Source organism: Sander lucioperca, chromosome 12 (genome assembly GCF_008315115.2).
Source record: "Sander lucioperca isolate FBNREF2018 chromosome 12, SLUC_FBN_1.2, whole genome shotgun sequence".
NCBI classification, from domain to species: domain Eukaryota; kingdom Metazoa; phylum Chordata; class Actinopteri; order Perciformes; family Percidae; genus Sander; species Sander lucioperca.
The window spans coordinates 15,937,775-15,957,654 of record NC_050184.1 but is presented as its reverse complement, the minus strand read 5'-3'; the positions used below and the strand labels follow the sequence as shown (position 1 = coordinate 15,957,654).

The 19,880-nt window shown below is 41.9% G+C and overlaps 2 protein-coding genes across 4 annotated transcripts in view; both read left to right on the top strand.

Annotated features, from left to right (window-relative positions):
- The window catches only part of usp19 (ubiquitin specific peptidase 19), a 32,011-nt gene extending 30,657 nt beyond the window's left edge, over nt 1–1,354 (top strand). For both annotated transcript variants that reach the window (XM_031286255.2, XM_031286257.2), the window contains one exon: nt 134–1,354. In XM_031286255.2, coding sequence (XP_031142115.1) covers nt 134–274 — 141 coding nt within the window. In that variant the 3' untranslated portion in view covers nt 275–1,354. The remainder of the gene's footprint in view (nt 1–133) is intronic.
- A 2,433-nt stretch (nt 1,355–3,787) lies between these two features.
- Nucleotides 3,788–19,576, top strand: si:dkey-32e6.3. 2 transcript variants are annotated; one of them, XR_004102735.2, is made up of 7 exons: nt 3,788–4,199; nt 4,940–5,112; nt 7,120–7,338; nt 12,396–12,556; nt 12,652–12,784; nt 18,457–19,302; nt 19,565–19,576. XR_004102735.2 is itself a non-coding variant. In XM_031286259.2 (6 exons), exons 1-6 carry the CDS (start codon nt 3,923–3,925, stop codon nt 18,631–18,633), a joined length of 1,140 nt encoding a protein of 379 aa, XP_031142119.1. In that variant the 5' UTR covers nt 3,788–3,922; the 3' UTR covers nt 18,634–19,391. The 2 variants fall into 2 exon arrangements, 1 of the variants encoding a protein (XP_031142119.1); XM_031286259.2 differs by lacking the exon at nt 19,565–19,576 and having other exon boundaries at nt 18,457–19,391.
- The last annotated feature ends 304 nt before the right edge of the window (nt 19,577–19,880 follow it).

The following is a 19,880-nucleotide window of genomic DNA, read 5'->3' as shown; positions in this document are numbered from 1 at the left end:
ATTGTACTCCTTTTGGAAATAAAATCTCCATACGTTTTATGGTCTTCATCCTCATCATTTTCTCCAAACAGATTAAGTTGTCCCAGATAACTAAGCCAGCAAAATTTATCGTAAATCCTGGTTTATTTTACAGGCCTCTAGCCAGTCACTATTTGGGACAGACCTGGATCCTGAAGGGCCGCCCACGTTGACCCCAGAGGTTCCCTCTGACCTCTTCGCCAACTCAGGAGAGTGCGCAGCGCCATCCTACAGCAACATGGAGGAGGTGGACTAGTCATGGAGAGGACTGAAGGAAATCCAGATCAGAGCCTGGCGATCCAGGGAAGTGGACGCTAACTTCTCCGCTAAAGACCCATCGGTGCTCATTAATAACGGGCTTCTGGATCTGTGGAAGATCTTAAGGTGGTCTTTGAGGATTCGACTACACTCAGTTGTGGAAGACCTTCAGAGGCTGCATATAGACATGTACTAACTTGACACACACATCATTGATATACTCACATTACTATACTTACCCATTGATAAACACTTAACCAGCTGTATATGTAGTTTTATCCATTCGGTGTATATAGTGACACACACACACACACACACAGAAGCTAACACGCTTCTGTAATCTCCGAGCTCCTGTTAGCAGCTTGTTATAAACTGCTGCTGCAGGAATTCATCCTCAGCCACCTAACCGAGTTGAGTGGAGCGCCTGTCAGGCTTCCACACACCAACGAACCTTGTGATCTGGTTTCAAGCTAAAGACCTCACTGCTAACCTTGACCAGACCTGTTAATCCCTGGCTAAAGCTATGGTCCTTTTATTTGGGTACATTTGAGGGAGTTTGAGTAAAGATTGTTGTAATGCGTGCACCGTTTTTGTTTTTTATTGCCTGAGTTGTTTTGTTTGTAGCAGGGTATTCTGTAAGTTAGGTTGGACGTGTAGCAACGGATGTCATGAAAACAGACGGGTGCTGACTTGCTACTTTTTTATAATTTTGGAGGGCACACGCTTTTGTCTTTTGTCGCTTTATAAACTTCATTTGGCTTCTGTTGCTATTGCGTATTCTTATTTTTTGTACTTGTTTAGATATTCGATCCTGTGGATGCAATTGTCAAAGGCTTCAGTATAAACTGAAATGTGCATGACTGCATGTTCAGGCTGTAACCCCAGCCCCTGTTAAATACCCCCCCCCCCTCCCCCTACAAAGTTTTTCATTTCATTATTTCAGTTTTGCGTGAGTTGTCCAGTCTCACCCCTCCTCTCCTTTGTAATAGACTGCGTATATAAAGTGGGGATCATTAACAATGCTGCTGTGGATACATATAAATGGTTAATATAAATAAAACAATTTTGAGAACTGCTTGCATGAATGGTTTTGTTCTTTTTTACGGATGGATGTTTTTGCTTTTCATAGTTCTATATCTGTGGATTATATACAGTGTTGCAATGTAACAAATACTTCACTACTGTACTTAAGTAGAATTTTCATTTATCCTTACTTCATTATTTATATTTCCGGAAACTTTTACTTTTACTCCACTACATTTCCTAAATGTTTTTTAAAAAAAAAGCTTTCACAAATCTGAAACTGTGTTTTTAAGAATCTTTAGCCTCTCTAGAATAAGTTAGTCCAGATTTGACAAGTCTAGGTACAGTGGTTTTGGATCTGCACCTGGTCTAATGTGGTCTACAAGCTGTGAATCAGAAGCTTTAAGTTTCCCTTAAATTTCCCCTTAACTGCCGAATCGGAAGCTGCGAATCGGATGCCAACTTCAGCGTCGTCCATCCCAGTTGGTGACCTAATGCCTGTTTGTTGCCAAGTGGCAAAAAAAAACAAAACGTTTTTTTTACTTTAACTTTTACTTCTAATACTTAAGTACATTTAATATCAGAAAATTACGTTTGATACTTAAGTACAGTAAATATCAGAGACTTTACTCACGTAGTATTCTAAAAGGAGACTTTAACTTCTACCAAAGTAATTTTCTGGTAAGATACTTGTACTTTTACTCAAGTATTGCTTTCTACTTAAGTACTTTATACAAGATTATATAGTACTCCTGTGAGCCAAAACATACATATAAATGGTTAATATAAATAAAACAATTTTGAGTGCTGCTTATATGAATGGTTTTGTTCTTTGTGTTTTTCATAGTTCTGTATCTGTGGATTATATAGTAGTCATGTGAGCCAAAACTGTTGTCAAGTATCACACAGGTGTTTCCATTTTTGTACCTGATCTGAGTTTTCCCCAGGCACCCCAGAACCCCCCAGGCAGACAGTCCTAAAGTAGCCCTGCCTCAGGACTGTCTGGGCATGTACAAACTGTTTGTAATTGACACTTTAATATATTTTTTAAGCTAGAATTTGCATTTGAATTATTGATTTATGACAGTGGTGTAGTCTAGTGTATTGTGGGTATACTGTACTGTATATATTGGCCAGAATCTGGGTTTCCTCCCCCAAGGAAGTTCTGAGCATCAATGACCATTTCCTGTATTCTGATACATGCATGCTGATTTATGCACCAATTTACGGTGGAAATACCTTTATTTAGCCTATGTGAAGAAGAAAATAACAGATGACAATTCAAAATATATCAAAATTATAATGGAAAGTATGTTATGTGTCATTGGGCATTTTAAGTGGGTATATAGAAATCCTGAAGAAATCAATAATTCAAATGCAAATAGAGCAACATTAAAGCTGCAGCAGCAATAAACAGACCCTCAAACGAGACAAACAAGAGGAAATACACATTTTGACATGTCACAGTAGAAAAAGCACAGGTGTAAATTAAATGAATTCTGGCTGAATTCAATTTAGCTGCTTCAGTCAGGGTTAGTTAGGCATGCTGGGTCACTGTCACAAATTAACATTAGGTATAAGGATAATGTAGGGAGTTCTTTACATGAAATAGATATACATGAATATGTAGGAGGAGAAAGTTAAGATGTAGGCTACAGTGTAAATTTGTATGTCTTTTAGGTCTTTGCGGCTTTTTTATTTTGAAACGAGTTGAATGTAGTAGCTGAATATCAATAAAGAAACATGGAATTTCCCAAAAAAATAACAAAAATTAAATTAAGAACACAACATTCCTATTCAGTAAGGCATAAATTAAAGTATCATTTCTATACAGCATGACCAATTTTCCTACACATCATTCCAAATATGTTTGTACCTATACAATGGAAAAATATATGTTGCTTTGTTTTGACCACAGAAATTCCACGAGTATTTGATATTCAGTGACAGAAACTTGCTTTACAAGACATCTTTGTTTGTAATAGGTAACTCAAATGTATTAAAACGTATAGCATTTCATGAGACAGTAGGCTACTAGCTAATCTTCATTTATAATGTATGTTTTGGTCCATAAAATCTGTTCATGCTAATAGTGCCTGCTTGTTAACACTTTAACAATAATTCTCATTAGACCTTTTTCACAGCAGACATGTTGACATGTCATAGTACGATAAGCACAGGTGTATTCCAAACCATTAATGATGGCTGCATTCCACTTAGGAGAGGCCGACTCACTGAACTAGCTTACTGGGACACTTGATGGAATTGAGCCATCGTTAAGGTTATCAATTTCAGCTGTGCTTTTCCTACTATGACAAGTCAAAATGTCTGCTGTGAAAAAGGTCCATAAAGCTTTCAACCTGACTCAAAACACGTGTGGATATGACATAATATGTGAGAGTGTTTGAAATCCTACTGATACTAAAATGTTTAACAGCACCGGAAGATGGCGCTCTCTCCACTGGCTGGTGATATACAACTACTGAGCACCAGAAGAAGAAAAATAAGATGGTCCTTGTGGAGAACGAGGAAGTACAGGTAAATAATGACTCAGACGGCTGAGCCGGTAAGTTTTAGTTGACTGTTTCTAAAACCAATAACTGTCGTCAGTGCTATCACCCTAATGGCGCAGTTCGGTGAGAACAACGGTCGCGAAGCTGAAGAACATGAAGGGACAAACGGCAGAAATGCCCCAGAGCTTGCGTGTGGGACCGGTGACCCCGGGTTGACAGTCCCTCGGGAACTGTGGCCATCAAATCATGACCAGAGGAAAAAGTTAGTCCTGCACATCGACCTCAACAACACCATACTGGTGTCGGACACCGTGATAGCTCAGGGGATAGAAGCTGCCCTGGACCATTTCCTCTCGACTGTCACCTGGGGAAAGATTAGCAAAAAAGGTAAACTGGAAATGGACGTGATAGTACACATGTACCACAATGAATGCTAGTAATTTGTGTTTGCCCAGTCAGCGAAGTCATTGTTCCTGTTGTGCCGAATTCCATCTAAGAATATGTCACAAAAAAATCCTCCTTTTTTTATTAGCCACTTGTACGTTTGTACATTCTTTCCTTTGTATTTTCTATGTTTATTTTTGAATAGTTCTTGTATTATATCCTATTTATTATTTCTTGTATTTTCTTTATGTGTGCTGCGTGTCTTATATTTTATTGCTGTAGCTCTGATATTTCCCAATTTGGGATTAATAAAGTTTATCTAATCTAGTCTACTACTTAACCCCGAAATTATGAGTAACCTAAAGACAAGCTGTCAACCAACCAAAATGAGCCTAATAATAATTGAGGTTATTAAAATGAAAATGCAATATTGGAATCGCACATGCCGAATGGCAGGTCATCAATAATATAACTACTAAAAATTGGCTTGTGTACAGCTGCCTTAAAGTCATCAGAGACAATGGAGAAATGTAATCATAAATGTTATTGACTAGGTTATCCTTGGCTGCACTACTGCTTTTTTTATATTTATATTAGAATCCCTTGAGGGCTTCAGAACAACCCTGGGAGCCAGGTCTTGCTCCAATACTGTACTAGCATCCTCCACTCATTGTTTGATGTTTAGTGTGTCTACATTTAATAATACCATTCACAAAATCCTTGTTCTCCTCACCTCTCTGCAGGAAAGTGGGAATGGCTGAGTGACTCGGCCTCCCTGCTCCCACCGTGCGATGATGCAGTTAGTTACTACTCTCATTTTGGAAAGATAGCAGGTTTCACCTCCGCTGCAGGGAGACGTTTCCGCGGGATTCTGGATGAACATCTGGAGCTGCTCCGCTGGCCTGAGGGCACCAAGGCAAGCATTGTATAAACGAGAATGGATAAGATGGCCAGCTGGTCGGTATAAAGTTCGACAACTGATTAAGTTCAAACCCCTTATGATCACTACTAGTTTTTACATTTTTATTGACTCGAGAGACCTTGATTACATTACATTTATATACATATCCATCCATCCATCTTCGTCCGCTTATCCGGTATCGGGTCGCAGGGGGAGCAGCTCCAGCAGGGGACCCCAAACTTCCCTTTCCGGAGCCACATTAACCAGCTCCAACTGGGGGATCCCGAGGCGTTCCCAGGCCAGGGTGGAGATATAATCCCTCCATCTAGTCCTGGGTCTTCCCCGAGGCCTCCTCCCAGCTGGACGTGCCTGGAACACCTCCCTAGGGAGGCGCCCAGGGGGCATCCTTACCAGATGCCCGTATTTATATACATATGTGATGCAGTAATGACAAAACAATGGCACCTGGCAGGAATGGAGTGCATCATAAATTACTTAAACAACTGTATAATCCGACCTTATCCAACTGTAATAATAACATTAATTTAAACCGTAGTACTTTGGCTAGTATTTTCCCTATTACTGATTACAGATGAGTGTTAACACTCTTTCATTCAAATTAAATGTGATACTCGACACAGTTTTTACAAAGTTTGTAGTGATTAACTTATTATTTCTGATCATATTTCTTCTGACCTTGAGGACTGTGGTGTTGCTAACCCTACGAATAGTCTGTAATTTTTTTTTTAAACAACAGGGACTTTTCCAATTTAAACTAAATTCCACATAAAGATCACCAACTGCCATACTTCAGAGCTCACTTTGCCTCTCCTGTATGAACTGAGCATTCTTCCTCTGTTCAACAGCTAGTATTACCCAGCTGATGTGGTTGTTTTTTTTTCTGTGAAACGAGACAGACCGGTCTGCTTAACCTGCAAAATATATGGTGACACTTATACACCGGAGGTATACAAGTTAAGCAAATAGTTGTACATTATGCAACTTAGTCTAGTTTCCTTACTTTCTAGCAGCCTTTTTTAACTGTATCACAAACATAAGGGGTATTTTCACATCTCCTCATAAACCATCTCAAATCATGGTTAGATTCATTCATTCATATTTAAAGTATACTTGTGGGATTTCAGCTGTAGCTTTTTGACACCTAGCTTGTAGCGCAAGCATGTCTTTTTTTATATTCTGTAACTTTTACAGTTGTCAGGCCCTGTTCAGTCATGCAGATCATACTCCATGGTGTATGGGAGGAACACTATGTGTTCAGGTCATGCTTGATCATTCTTTCATTGATAAAGTGGCTCTGCTGATAGGTGGTAAAGTTGCTGTGTAAAAATGAGTAAGATTTCTCGAACATTTTTTGTTGTTGTTGCAAGCTATATAGCAGGGGTGGCCAACCAGCTCAGCATAAAGAGCCAAAAGAAAAACCTGCACCAAAGCAAAGAGCCACACAACACATGCACGTCCACATTACAACAGCAGCAGTGACTTCCAGATCTAACGACAGTCATAGTACATCAGTTGTCAGTTTTTTTCTTACCTATATTGACTCAGTGGGAAACCTGAGTCTGTTATCCACAATCCTTCTCGTGTCTGGCTTGTACTCGGTTGTGACAACTCGAAGCGACTCTTTCCGTAAGAACAGAACAATGTTTTGACTTTACTTGTTTCAGTGTAGAAAACACTGATCCACAGACATAAGTTGATGCGAACATTGACATTAGCTTGAGTTCAGCCTGTTTAAAATTGGGATATACCTCAAAACTCTGCATCGTTTTTTTTATTTTAAAATGAATGGCAAATGTATGGGTATTGGCAGATGCATTCAAATGCATTCAAATGCATTTTGACTTATCTGAAATATGTTTCACAAAGAGATGTATTAAAAAAAATATCAACCGATAACACAGCCCCCAGCCACACAGGAAGAGCCTCACAGGACCAGGTTATATAGCATCCTTGATGATAACGTATGTGTTACTGACTGCTCTTTGACTCCATTCCCTGCAGGGAGACAGAGAGCTGTCTGTAAAAGGAGCGGGTGGACAACTGTACCACTGGATCCTCCCTTCCTTCTTCCAGCTGCTCAAAGACCTGGTGCAGGAAGGAAGGGAGTTTGCCATCATTTTCCGTTCGTTTGGAAGCGACCTACCTCGTGTGCTGAGCGCTGTCTCCAGAGCGCTGAATGAAGGGGCTCATCCACTGTTCCCTGATCTGCCCGATCTCAAGGTGAAGTAGAATCACACGTATTTCTTTTATCAAGCTATGAGTTAAAGTGAGACATTCACTGGTTTACAATGTTTATTCTTTTTAAGTTAAAGTAGAAGTTCGCCCCAAATAAAAAAAGACTTATTATAGAATTATTATTTAAGTCAAAGATGAGCAAAGAATTAGAACAAATTTAGGCGAGCAAACATCAATAATATGCGTTTTCCTAAAACAAGCTCCTACGCCTATAGCTTGTATACATTAGGGCTAGGCCTATTCTAAAGTGCCCATGGGTGTGATTATGAATGGTTGGCCTGTTTTTCTTTTACTAAAGCCTGTAGTGAGTGATGCCCTGCCCCTAATAAACACCATTTACCGCAGCCATGTAGAGGACGTCGATAGAATTGAAAGATACTTGAAGCCGAGCCACACCTCCATAAAAAAACAGCAGAACAGAAGGCAACTTTAAACACTTTTCTTTTCACGCTAAATAGGGCATCGTAATCAGTAGCAAATATTTTTTTATTAAGTATTAGTCTGTTTATTGGGGCATTGAACCTGAGTGGACAATGTTCAAAGTTTCCATTGCTGAAGCTGCGGCGGGGAGCTGTGGTCTTAGGGTCTTAGGTGCCTCAAGGGGTGGTAACCCACGAACACCGTGGTGGACACCGGTGGTCAGGGAAGCCGTCCGACTGAAGAAGGAGTCTTTCCGGGATATGTTATCCCAGAGGACTCCGGAGGCAGTTGCAAGGTACCGAAGGGCCCGAAGGGCTGCAGCCTCTGCCGTGAAAGAGGCAAAGCAGCGGGTGTGGGAAAAGTTCGGAGAAGACATGGAGAAGGACTTTCGGTCGGCACCAAGGTGCTTCTGGAAAACCGTTCGCCACCTCAGGAGGGGGAAGCGGGGAACCATCCAAGCTGTGTACAGTAAGGATGGGACGCTGTTGACCTCAACTGAGGAGGTAATAGGGCGGTGGAAGGAGCACTTTGAGGAACTCCTAAATCCGACTAATACGCCCTATATGGTAGAGGCAGAGCTGGAGGATGATGGGGGATTGTCGTCAATTTCCCTGGTGGAAGTTGCTGAGGTAGTTAAACAACTCCACAGTGGCAAAGCCCCAGGGATTGATGAGATCCGTCCAGAAAAGCTTAAAGCTCTGGGTGTGGAGGGGTTGTCTTGGTTGACACCCCTCTTCAACATTGCGTGGAAGTCGGGGACGGTGCCTAAGGAGTGGCAGACCGGGGTGGTGGTTCCCCTTTTCAAAAAGGGGGACCAGAGGGTGTGTGCCAATTACAGGGGTATCACACTTCTCAGCCTCCCCAGTAAAGTCTACTCCAAGGTGCTGGAAAGGAGGGTTCGGTCGATAGTCGAACCTCAGGTTGAAGAGGAACAATGCGGATTCCGTCCTGGTCGTGGAACAACGGACCAGATCTTTACTCTCGCAAGGATCCTGGAGGGAGCCTGGGAGTATGCCCAACCGGTCTACATGTGCTTTGTGGATCTGGAGAAGGCGTATGACCGGGTCCCCCGGGAGATACTGTGGGAGGTGCTGCGGGAGTATGGGGTGAGGGGGTCCCTTCTCATGGCCATCCAATCTCTGTACGACCAAAGCGAGAGCTGTGTCCGGGTTCTCGGCAGTAAGTCGGACTCGTTTCAGGTGAGAGTTGGCCTCCGCCAGGGCTGCGCTTTGTCACCAATCCTGTTTGTAGTATTTATGGACAGGATATCGAGGCGTAGTCGGGGTGGAGAGGGGTTGCAGTTTGGTGAGCTGGGGATCTCATCGCTGCTTTTTGCGGATGATGTGGTCCTGATGGCATCGTCGGCCTGTGACCTTCAGCACTCACTGGATCGGTTCGCAGCCGAGTGTGAAGCGGCTGGGATGAGGATCAGCACCTCTAAATCTGAGGCCATGGTTCTCAGCAGGAAACCGATGGAGTGCCTTCTCCAGGTAGGGAATGAGTCTTTACCCCAAGTGAAGGAGTTCAAGTACCTTGGGGTATTGTTCGCGAGTGAGGGGACAATGGAGCGGGAGATTGGTCGGAGAATCGGCGCAGCGGGTGCGGTATTACACTCAATCTATCGCACCGTTGTGACGAAAAGAGAGCTGAGCCAGAAGGCAAAGCTCTCAATCTACCGGTCAGTTTTCGTTCCTACCCTCACCTATGGTCATGAAGGCTGGGTCATGACCGAAAGAACGAGATCCAGGGTACAAGCGGCCGAAATGGGTTTCCTCAGGAGGGTGGCTGGCGTCTCCCTTAGAGATAGGGTGAGAAGCTCAGTCATCCGTGAGGAGCTCAGAGTAGAGCCGCTGCTCCTTCGCGTCGAAAGGAGCCAGTTGAGGTGGTTCGGGCATCTGGTAAGGATGCCCCCTGGGCGCCTCCCTAGGGAGGTGTTCCAGGCACGTCCAGCTGGGAGGAGGCCTCGGGGAAGACCCAGGACTAGGTGGAGGGATTATATCTCCAACCTGGCCTGGGAACGCCTCGGGATCCCCCAGTCAGAGCTGGTTAATGTGGCTCGGGAAAGGGAAGTTTGGGGTCCCCTGCTGGAGCTGCTACCCCCGCGACCCGTTACCGGATAAGCGGAAGAAGATGGATGGATGGATGGATAGTCTGTTTAAATGTTTCTGTTTCTCCTCAAAGTTTAGTTATAATTAGGTCAGGGAACTGTGAACATCACACCAAGAGAGCCTTACAGTGCCTATCACATTGTCCATGGGTAAGAATGTGCTGCTAATCTTCCTAAGAACCCATAATTACCATGAACTTTGTCTTGTTCTATTTTACAACCATGCCATATTTGCTACAGTAGGCTTGAAGGCATTCAGGTTCTTCTTTTTTTAAAGATAATTTTTTGGGCTTTTATTACCCTTGTTATTATACAACGCTAGAGCTAGAGCAGTGACTCCCAACCAGGGTATCTTGTACCCCAGGGGGTACTTCTGCAGTTACCAGCGGGTACGTGGACAGATTGTAAAGCAGCTCAACAAATTTTAAAATACAGCAAAAGGCAAAGCATCAGGGGGCCCTGGGCTGGACTCCAATCCGGGTGCAGTAAGGACTTGACCCTAATTGTACCGCCATACAAAATAACAATATCCACTTTTAAATAATGACTGGTATTGAACATTTGGAACACACTGGGAAAGGGGCCCGCGCCCCTTTGCCGGGTGTCACCATCATCAATGATTTTCCGAATTGATTCCGATTCACTAGGTCCCCAATTGATTTTATTCGATATTATATTCAATATCAATTAGGTTTGTAACATTTCAGTAACAATACCAATTTAGCTTGGATATGAAAGAGATTCTACAATTGTACAAGGTTCCCTCTGACCTGGTGCATTAAAAGTATCAATGTTTACATTGCTTTTTATTTAACATGAACACACAATAAAATGCAGCTCTACAGTCTCTAAAGTCAGTTAGTATTGAGTGACATTTCATTCAGATATCTTGAGGTGACAGAGGGACCCCTTTTGGAAATGGCCATGGCAGTTTTTCCCAAAATGTAACCTAAATTTGGAGCATTATTGAACCCCCTTCCCAATAAGCTAGCATGACATAGTTGGTACCAATGGATTCCTTAGGTCTTTGTGATTTCATATGATAAAGATCGATTCTTGGATTTTATGAATTTATTTCGGATCATTCAAATGAAAATTTTTATATATTTTTTTTTTTTAAATCCAGCCCTAATTGTGAATGTAGAAGGAATATTTGCTATTTTGATACTTTTTTTCTGTTGATATACTCTGTGACAAACTGTTCAGTTGACTTTTTTTGGATGTGCTGTAGGGTTCTGCAGTAAACGTTTGTGTGTCTTGATGTTCTTAAGAAAAATTAGCCGACTGGCTAACACTGGCGCATTTACAGAAATGTTGATTAATGTGCATTGTCCTAATCAAATAAACTTAAAAAAAAAAAAAAGGGGTGGGTGATTGTGAAGATGTCCTCTTGAAGAGCATGGCCTTCTTTAACACAGACCGTCCCACCAACACACTCACTCACACAGAGTTTTGTACCTTGCTTGTTAGCTCGCTACAGCAGAACACATTGATTTTGAGAGGAGTGGAATGGACGGATGACGGGAGGGAGAGGTGGAGGAGATGTCAGAAAGGGAAGCTGTCAGGCACACTCGGCTGTCTGCTGAAGAGCACAGTGGAAATCTTATTCTCCTGTCACATGCTATTCATGTATTGCTATAGACAGATGAGCAGGGGGAAATCAATCACAGGACATAATGTGATTGTTCAGTTTCTGATCTTGAGCTGTTTGTTTTCCTGCCTCAATATTATTTGGGTTTGGGTTGTCCAAGCTACAGCTAGGCACTCCAGATACCCAAATGTATGTGCACAAGCACCAAAAAAGTGAGGTTTTCATCAGATGTCCCCTTAAAGGGATCACCCAAATGATTGATCCTGTGTTGTTGAGATATTTCAGTCTGCACCATGTGGTGGACCCAAGGACTGACATCTCCGTATAGGCCTGCACGATTCGGGGAAACGCACGTGAACCATAACAAAACAAATTGGGAGTACCAAACATAGATTTTTTTTTTGGCACATTGTGCATCACCACAAGCCTGTAAACATAGAGGCTTCAATGAATAAAGAAAATAAAGTACATACTGGCCATTTAAGTAAAACTTTTTTGTTTGTTTAAAATAATTGATATGACTGAATAAAACAGCTGACATTCAGTTGAAGTAGGCTTATTAGGTTGAAACTTGATGCCAGAGGTAGTTTTTTTTCCAACTCCCACAACACATCAAGTCCAGAATAATTGATCACTTCAATGCTGTTTAATAGTCTATGGTCATCTGTAAACATTCACTATTTATTGTAAAGCTACAGAATGGCAGTTGTTTTGTTATGTAGCTGGCACAGACTTTTTTATTTTATGTCTAAAAATGTTTAATGCTGATATCACAATTAATTTAGGTCAAGTCTGTCAGACGTCATGTATTAATAACAATCATTTCACAGAGGTTTGTCTTGATTTGATGCTTCCGAGTTCCGAGCGGCTCTCCCTCTTTGTTTCTCTCTCTGACTCTGACTCTTCTTGTCGCTCTCGGATCAGTTAAATGTGAATACGACTCCGGGCAAGATCCGCTGCAGCAGGAGGGGAATCGTCGTGAGCCGTGCCAAGGAAAGCATTTCCACTCGTGATGGAGAAAGAGGCCTGTACCAGTACTTCAGCTCAGTCCAGGGCCTGGGGGGCTTTCAGGACCACTACGACTGGTATGCATAGCGATCTTCAAGCCACCAATTTTTGTGGCCTCCGTCCCTTCATCCATCCTTTTACAAAAATCTTCCCGTGCCTGTTTCTCGCTCAGGTGGGCCAGTAACACCTTCTCCATCCGCGGGGGGAAGCCGTTGTGGGTCGACCCCTTTGACCAACACGTTCAGCACATCTTCATAGACGACCACATACGACAGGACGACGAGCATACCATTGTTCATCCCAAGGTACTGTCGCTCCTTTTACATCGGGACATCAGCATGAATACAACTGTACACCAACATTGTAACTACATTCACAGCTTAAATTGGCTTATACTTAAAACAAATAATAAGGGAATTTTTTTCGTTTTCCTTGTTTTCTTTCCATTTTGGAAACAATTGAGCTTTTGAATTAGAGCTAGGATCTGAGAGACGGCTCTTGAAGAGATAAGGATGATAACGTGCTTTAGTAACACTGCTTTCTCATCTTCTTTCATGTTCTGATGACTAAAATCTCAGCACTTTGTTGTATAACCATTGAGTCGATGGTATTGACCTGCAGCTCTAAGAAACCTTCATACAGATGTGGTCATTTTGTTAGACTAGCTGGAGTGGATGTGGTGTTTCTTTCTTGTCATCTACAGCTGTTTTTAAAGTGGCTGTATGTAACTTTCAGTTTGTGTTGATTGCAGCGTCCCCTTTGGACAAAAGCGGTAGTGTTTTTACCACACCTGCTGTCGTAAAGGTCTTTTCTTTACGGTGCTGTATTAACCACTTTATTACTTAGTGAGTGTTACCGGGCGGTCATATAGTTGCAATGAATGTCTTGCTCAGACAGAAAATCATTAATTTACAATAACAGAATACGTTACAGACGCATTGTTGCATTTCATGTGTAGCATACGGTAACTTACCGGCAATTTCCACTGGATGCGGAACGTCGACGGAGTCATTAGGTTTCCATTAAAATCAATGTGTGTATTTCCACTGACTGCAGAACGTCTGTGTCCCTACTCCGAACGTCTGTGTCCCTACTCCGTCTCAGCTCCGTCAGTCCGCAGCCCTCTGGAGCAGATACGCAGAGCTTCTATTTTTGACGGACGACGGAGAGCTCCGCAGCAATCAGCACAATTCAGATTGTGCGGGACAGGAAGTCGAACACAGAAACAAAATAAAACATCCGGTAATTTTTCAAAATAAAATACACCGTGCTCACGGCAGGTCATTTTCCCTGCACTACACCTTGAAAACACAGCACAGAGTTGTTTCCCCTCTACTCCTCTGCATGGAAACAAACTGTTGTTGGTTTTGTGGTTCTGTTTATAGAAACTACATCCTGTTATATCGCGCGAACATACGTCAATTCGCGAGGTCTCGTGGTCGGCTGGCCGCAGCCATTACGCAACAAATCCGGACATGGTGGGTATTGACGGACGGCGGAGCACGCAGCCGTTCCGCAGCGGAGCCGGTTCGCAGACGTTCTGCATCCTGTGGGAATCCACGGTTAGACTACTTTGGATGTATCGTGAGCTAAACCAGGTATCACTGTCACTGTGTTACTAACCAAAGCATAAAGGGATTGTTTTGCATTTCATGAAACTTGCTTTACACAGGTACAGGAGGACAAGGGAAAAGAAAATAGTAGGCCAACACAAACACGGAGTAAAAGGAATAAAACGTCTGCGCTAAATGGAAAAAGGACGTAATTGAATGTCTGCTACTGACGTACAACCACATCGCGCATTGTAAAGTTATTTTATGAATGAAACTGTTTTGAATCATTTATAATCCCGTAATTGTCTCCATCTGTTGAAAGCCCGACCGAGTGTGACTCGGATTTCGCCCGTCGTCTTTCACGTTCCCTTTTAGCTCTTAGTTGTTCTTTGTTTAATTTCCTTATTTCTGTGATGGCCCTGCCCCAGTATCAGCCATAACTACAGCAGATAACTTCTAAAATAAAATGAAAATACAATTAGGCCTATATAAATCTCCTGCTACCTTTTACCTGCATACTCACTAACACAGGCTTTTCCAGTGTTTTGCCAAAATCTGTGACCCGTCAGAATGTGTGCTCTGTAGCGCCGTCTACCTGCTGTAAATCATTTTGTGACTTTGGGGGGAAAATCGTACACGGGCAAAGGCATTAATAAAAACTATATAAAAATAGCGTTCTTTTCACTGTTAGTCTCGTTTGCTCTTACAGGTCATTTATGATCATCAGATGAAAAATTACACAGTTTCAGAAACATGTAAAAGTTGCATATAGTCACTTTGAAGGAAATGACATCTTTTTGTGGATGGATGTAGGCAGCGAGAGCACACTGTCTACCACTCAGCGAGACTTTTGGCAGGAGATTTTAGCAGCAATGATGAAATCTAAAATAGCCACATATCAGGTCATGATCACTCGTTAGGAAGAGATAAGTTGATGCTTTTATCATCACACTGGCTCTGTGTTTAATGAACCAGAATTGCAACTTGGTCTGTAATGAGTGAACATTGTATCTGCAAGGGTTTATGATCTCTTTGCTGGAGTAATTATGCATTAAGCTCTTTTTTTTCTGTGGAAAATGTACTATCTTTTTTTGACAGTGCTGTTTAAATTGTTCTGGTGTTTTATAGTGAACTCCAGAGCAATCAACTAGAGGTGCAAAGATTATTTGATTAGTTGTCAACTATTAAATTAATAATTTGAGTCCTTTTTTATTCCAGCTCCTTAAATGCGAATATTTTCTTTCTTTCTTTTCTCCACTCCTCTGTGACAATAAACTGAATATCTTTGAGTTGTGGACAAAACAAGACATTTGAAGACTTCATCTTGGGCTTTGGAAAACACTGATTTACATTTTCTGACATTTTCAAAGACCAAATGGACCAATCGATTAATCGAGAAAATAATCTACAGATTAATCGACTATGAAAATAATCGTTAGTTGCAGCCCTACAGTACAATCAACTGCAGGAGCAAGAGGCTTTTGTTTCCATTTGAAGTTATTTTTTTCTCCTCCTCACATACTGTAAACAGCTGAGCATATGGTTTATCTCATCTCCTTGCAGTGCAAACACAATTAGATAAAACTGCATATATGAAGTCACTTTTACTATGTGCAATAATGGACTAGAACCATTGACTGTAAATATTAATTGACAATGTATCCGGTTCGGCGAAGTGCTGCAAATGCGGAAGTGCCTTAAACCTGCATTCTAGCTGAATTCCAGCAGGGGGTGACACATGCGGTTGCAAAAGGAGGTTGGTTTCTGTAGAAGACTATGAGAAAGTGACCCTTCTCACTTGATTTATTACCTCAGTAAACATTTTAAAAATAAATAAAATGTACAGTTATCAAGTAAAATGAACATCCTCTCCAGCACAGTAAAGATTAAAGCCCCAAAAAACGTATCACAAGCATAAGTGCGTAAATGTGACAGTGGCGAGGAAAAACTCCCTTTAGACAGACCCAGGCTCTTGGTAGACGGTGTCTGACGGTGCCGGTTGGGGGTGTGATGGACAATGGCAATAATAGTCACAATAAAGATAATGATTAGAAATAGCAGTTGTAGTTCATGGTGTTGCAGGGCGCTACAGGGCACAGCAGGACGTGGCAGGACGTAGCAAGTTGTAGCTGGGCATTGCAGAGTGTAGCAGGGTATAACAGGGCACAGCAGGGCGTAGAGCAGGACCACGGCAACAGCTGCCACCATAATTTAGGTGCCATCCTGATCCAAGGAAACATGCTGGGCAAAAAAAAAAACATAAGGACTCCGGGGAATAAGCTCCCCAGAGCTAGGTTAGTAACAAGCATTTCAGTACTCATGGCAGACTGAAACAACTCAGGAATAGCTTAACAATAGCTAAATAGAAAGAGTACAAACTTACATCGTCTCTGACTTCTGAACAGGCGACCGTAATGAAAAGAAACACGAAGCGATCTCAGGGATTTGTTAAGTAACTAACGTAGCCGTAACTACACACACTGTAACCTACACAGTCTCCGTAGCGTGAGGAATTCACAACAGTAACGAGTAACGATGCAGCACATAAAAAATGTATCGGAGTAAAAGTATTAAACTCATCGAAAATATGTACTCAAGTAAAAGTGGAAGTAGGAGAAAAAAATAATAGTCCAGTAGAGTACAGATACAGCCTTTTAGTACTTAAGTAAAGTAGTGAAGTAGTTCTACTTCGTTACTATACATCTCTGCGATAACTGACATTTGGAACCAATATTCATTTACAGTGAAAATGAAAATCTTTTAAGTCAAAATTAGGATTTTGGAATGTTACAAAATCCAACACAAAACTTTGTTTAAATGCTTTAAGCAATTATTTAATAAATTACAAACTTTTAACATAATACCCAGTAAAAGATAGTGTTGTGTGTGGGACATTAAGTCAGACTCAATGGTGACTCAGGGCCGATAATTGGTCTATCCCTAATTTATTCAATAATTCAGTGAAGGCCCCTAACCGTATATTTTATGTAATAGTCATTTTTCACATCAGACATTTTGACGTGTCGTAGCAGGAAAAGCACAGGTGTTTCTAATAACATTAACGATGGCTCCCGTTCTGTTCAAGTGTCCAGCAAACCATAACAGTGTGACGGTGAGCCAGCAGCCAGGACCCTGAAACCTGAAGCAGCTAAATGGAATTCAGCCAGCATTTCATTATTTATACCTGTGCTTTTCCTACCGTGACACGTCAAAATGTCTTCTGTGAAAAACATTCAGTGCTTGATGGAAGACAATTTGGGCTTAAATCGTAGTCCTTAAGAATTACCCTTAAAGTTAAGCGTTTAGATTCTTTGTACAAAGAATTCTTTAACTTGTTTTAGTCATCCTGTGTGTCTAAGGTTGACTAGTCTCGCATTGGCAGACCTATCTCCACAGCGCCGCGGAGTAAGGTCTGGCTACACCAAAGACGCATTCCTGAATAGGAGAAAACCGAAATTTGCTCTTACCAGTGTATCGCCGTGTGTTATTTGTCCATAGCCAATCCACGCCAGTCGGTCCCAAAAACGTCCCAGTTAGATAGTAAATGTAAATATTCTTTGTAAATCTTTACAGTCATTCCCTGAAAGAACCACGCAGGCTGCCTTGTTGCATGATCCAAATTTTCTTAAAATCTCGCCATTTCCAGCGTGTAGCTTGCTAGTCGAGTTTAGATAACGGCAACACACAGTGAGCAGAAGGCGAGGGACATCCAGCAGACCAATCTGTCATAACAAACCACCATCTCCCAACTAGGGCTGGGCAATATGGATAAAATATAATATATTTTTGACCAAATACCCCGATATCGATACCGCAATGATATTGTAGTGTTGACTATTGGTGCTTTAACAAAATATTTACACAATGAGATATTTGATAAATAATCATCAGTAATGTGGATATAATGACTAAGTGGGTAAAGGCAAATAATAGAACAGTTACAAGTCTGGTAAGTTCAGAAAATGACAACTGTAATGCAGCCTCTAAAACCAGGAAAAGACAACAATTATGCCATATTACGATATCCAAAATCTAAGACGAATTCTAGTCTCATATCACGATATCGATATAATATCAATATATTGCCCAGTTCTACTCTCAACATGCATTCACTGGAATGTTCTCAACTATTGTGTGTGTATATGTATCCCTTGTCAGTGAGTTACTTGTGCTATGGTCTCTACAGATAATCTGTTTTACAGTTTCTACAGTTTTCTAAATAAAGTAGCTTCCACAGATGTGTTGGCTGGTTCTGAACTCCAGAAAGCTAACCTGACTTTTCCTCCTCTTTACTGTGTGTGTGTGTGTGTGTGTGTGTGTGTGTGTGTGTGTGTGTGTGTGTGTGTGTGTGTGTGTGTGTGTGTGTGTGTGTGTGTGTGTGTGTGTGTGTGTGTGTGCGTGTGTGTGTGTGTGTGTGTGTCCAGGTTTTCCTGGACCCAGGTGGCACTGAGACTCGTACAGCCTGCACCTCTGAGCTCTATGACATCACACTGGTCCAGACGGACCTCCTTCGGGCCATTTCTCATCCAAGCTACTTCACTCAGCGCGTCCACATCTGTCTGGAAAACTACGAGAGGAATCTCCAGCAGGGAGCAGGCTAGAACACCGCTCAACTGTATGTCTGTCTCTGTGACAACCTCCAGTTTAGGGTTCCATTAACCCAGACACCACAGCACAGACAGGGGATGCAGACACGCTAGACTGTAGGTATGGCTATTAAACACACAGGTTGATGACTTATAGAAGAACCAGAGTTCATCAAACCACGAATGGAAGAGGTTTACATACAGGTGAGGTTACAGGAATCAATATGCAGATTAGGAAAGATCACAGTTACTGAAGATGGGAGCTAGATAAGTAGGAATTAAATTCAAACTGTGTAGTAGCGTTCACACTTCATCTACTCCAGGAGAGCGGTGAAAGGATGTCAGCTTATACAAAGATCGCTTCACAAATAGATTGTACTGTCTGCTGTCCTAAGGTGAACCGCCACAAAAGAAGAGTTCTTGGCTTGATTAAGCACTAAAGTGGCCAGGCAAGACTCTTTGATTGCATCAAAGGCTCTGTTACTAATCACGCCACAGGATAATTGCCCGGACTCTCTGAAATTTTTGTCGGACAGCATAATTGGGGTCAGATATGGTGAGAAAACCCTTCAAGTGTTGCGTTATTTGTCTAGCGAGTAGAATCCACCGGGGTTTTGCTCCTTCATTTGTCATTCTCAGGGTGTGACACTTTCATTTAGCTTCTCCCAGAGAGCGTTTAAACTTGTTTACATCCACTCACAACTGAAAGGTAATACTTGAATATGTGCAGATGGCTGAAAAACTACTTTGTAACTAAAGGGTAATACCTCAAAGCGTACTATACTCTATACACATTATGAAGGCATTGCATTAGAGAATGACTTAAATGATCAGGTGAGTAATCTATATACTGTACATAAAAGTTTGGACACCTTCCCATTCAAGTGAATGTGAAAGCGTGTCCAAACTTTTGACTGGTATTGTATGTATCAGAGATGTTCACAAGTCCTTTTTTGGAAGTCCAAGTCGACTCTCAAGTCTTTGAGCTCGAGTCCAAGTCAAGTCCCAAGTCTTTGAGGGGCAAGTCCAAGTCAAGTCTCAAGTCTCTGGCCATCTGATCTGTCCCTAACACTGTATTGTTAAATCTTATGAATTCAAAGCATGTCCTGTAGCTACCATCCATAGAGTACAGTATCAAAATCAGTTGTAGGATAACTTTATGGGGTCTACTTAACACATCCCTCTAGCCCTCGGCCCTGGTGAAATATTAACCTAAGGCTGTCACATCATATGGCACGGATCCGCTGCGCCACACATGGATG

What these genes read in the sequence shown, in the direction of transcription:
- si:dkey-32e6.3 (XM_031286259.2), top strand. Translation starts at nt 3,923, where the DNA reads ATGGCGCAGTTCGGTGAGAACAACGGTCGCGAAGCTGAAGAACATGAA. An exon ending in GGGAAAGATTAGCAAAAAAG is followed by an intron (nt 4,200 to 4,939) that starts GTAAACTGGAAA and finishes ACCTCTCTGCAG; the next exon opens with GAAAGTGGGAATGGCTGAGT. An exon ending in TTTCAGGACCACTACGACTG is followed by an intron (nt 12,557 to 12,651) that starts GTATGCATAGCG and finishes TTTCTCGCTCAG; the next exon opens with GTGGGCCAGTAACACCTTCT.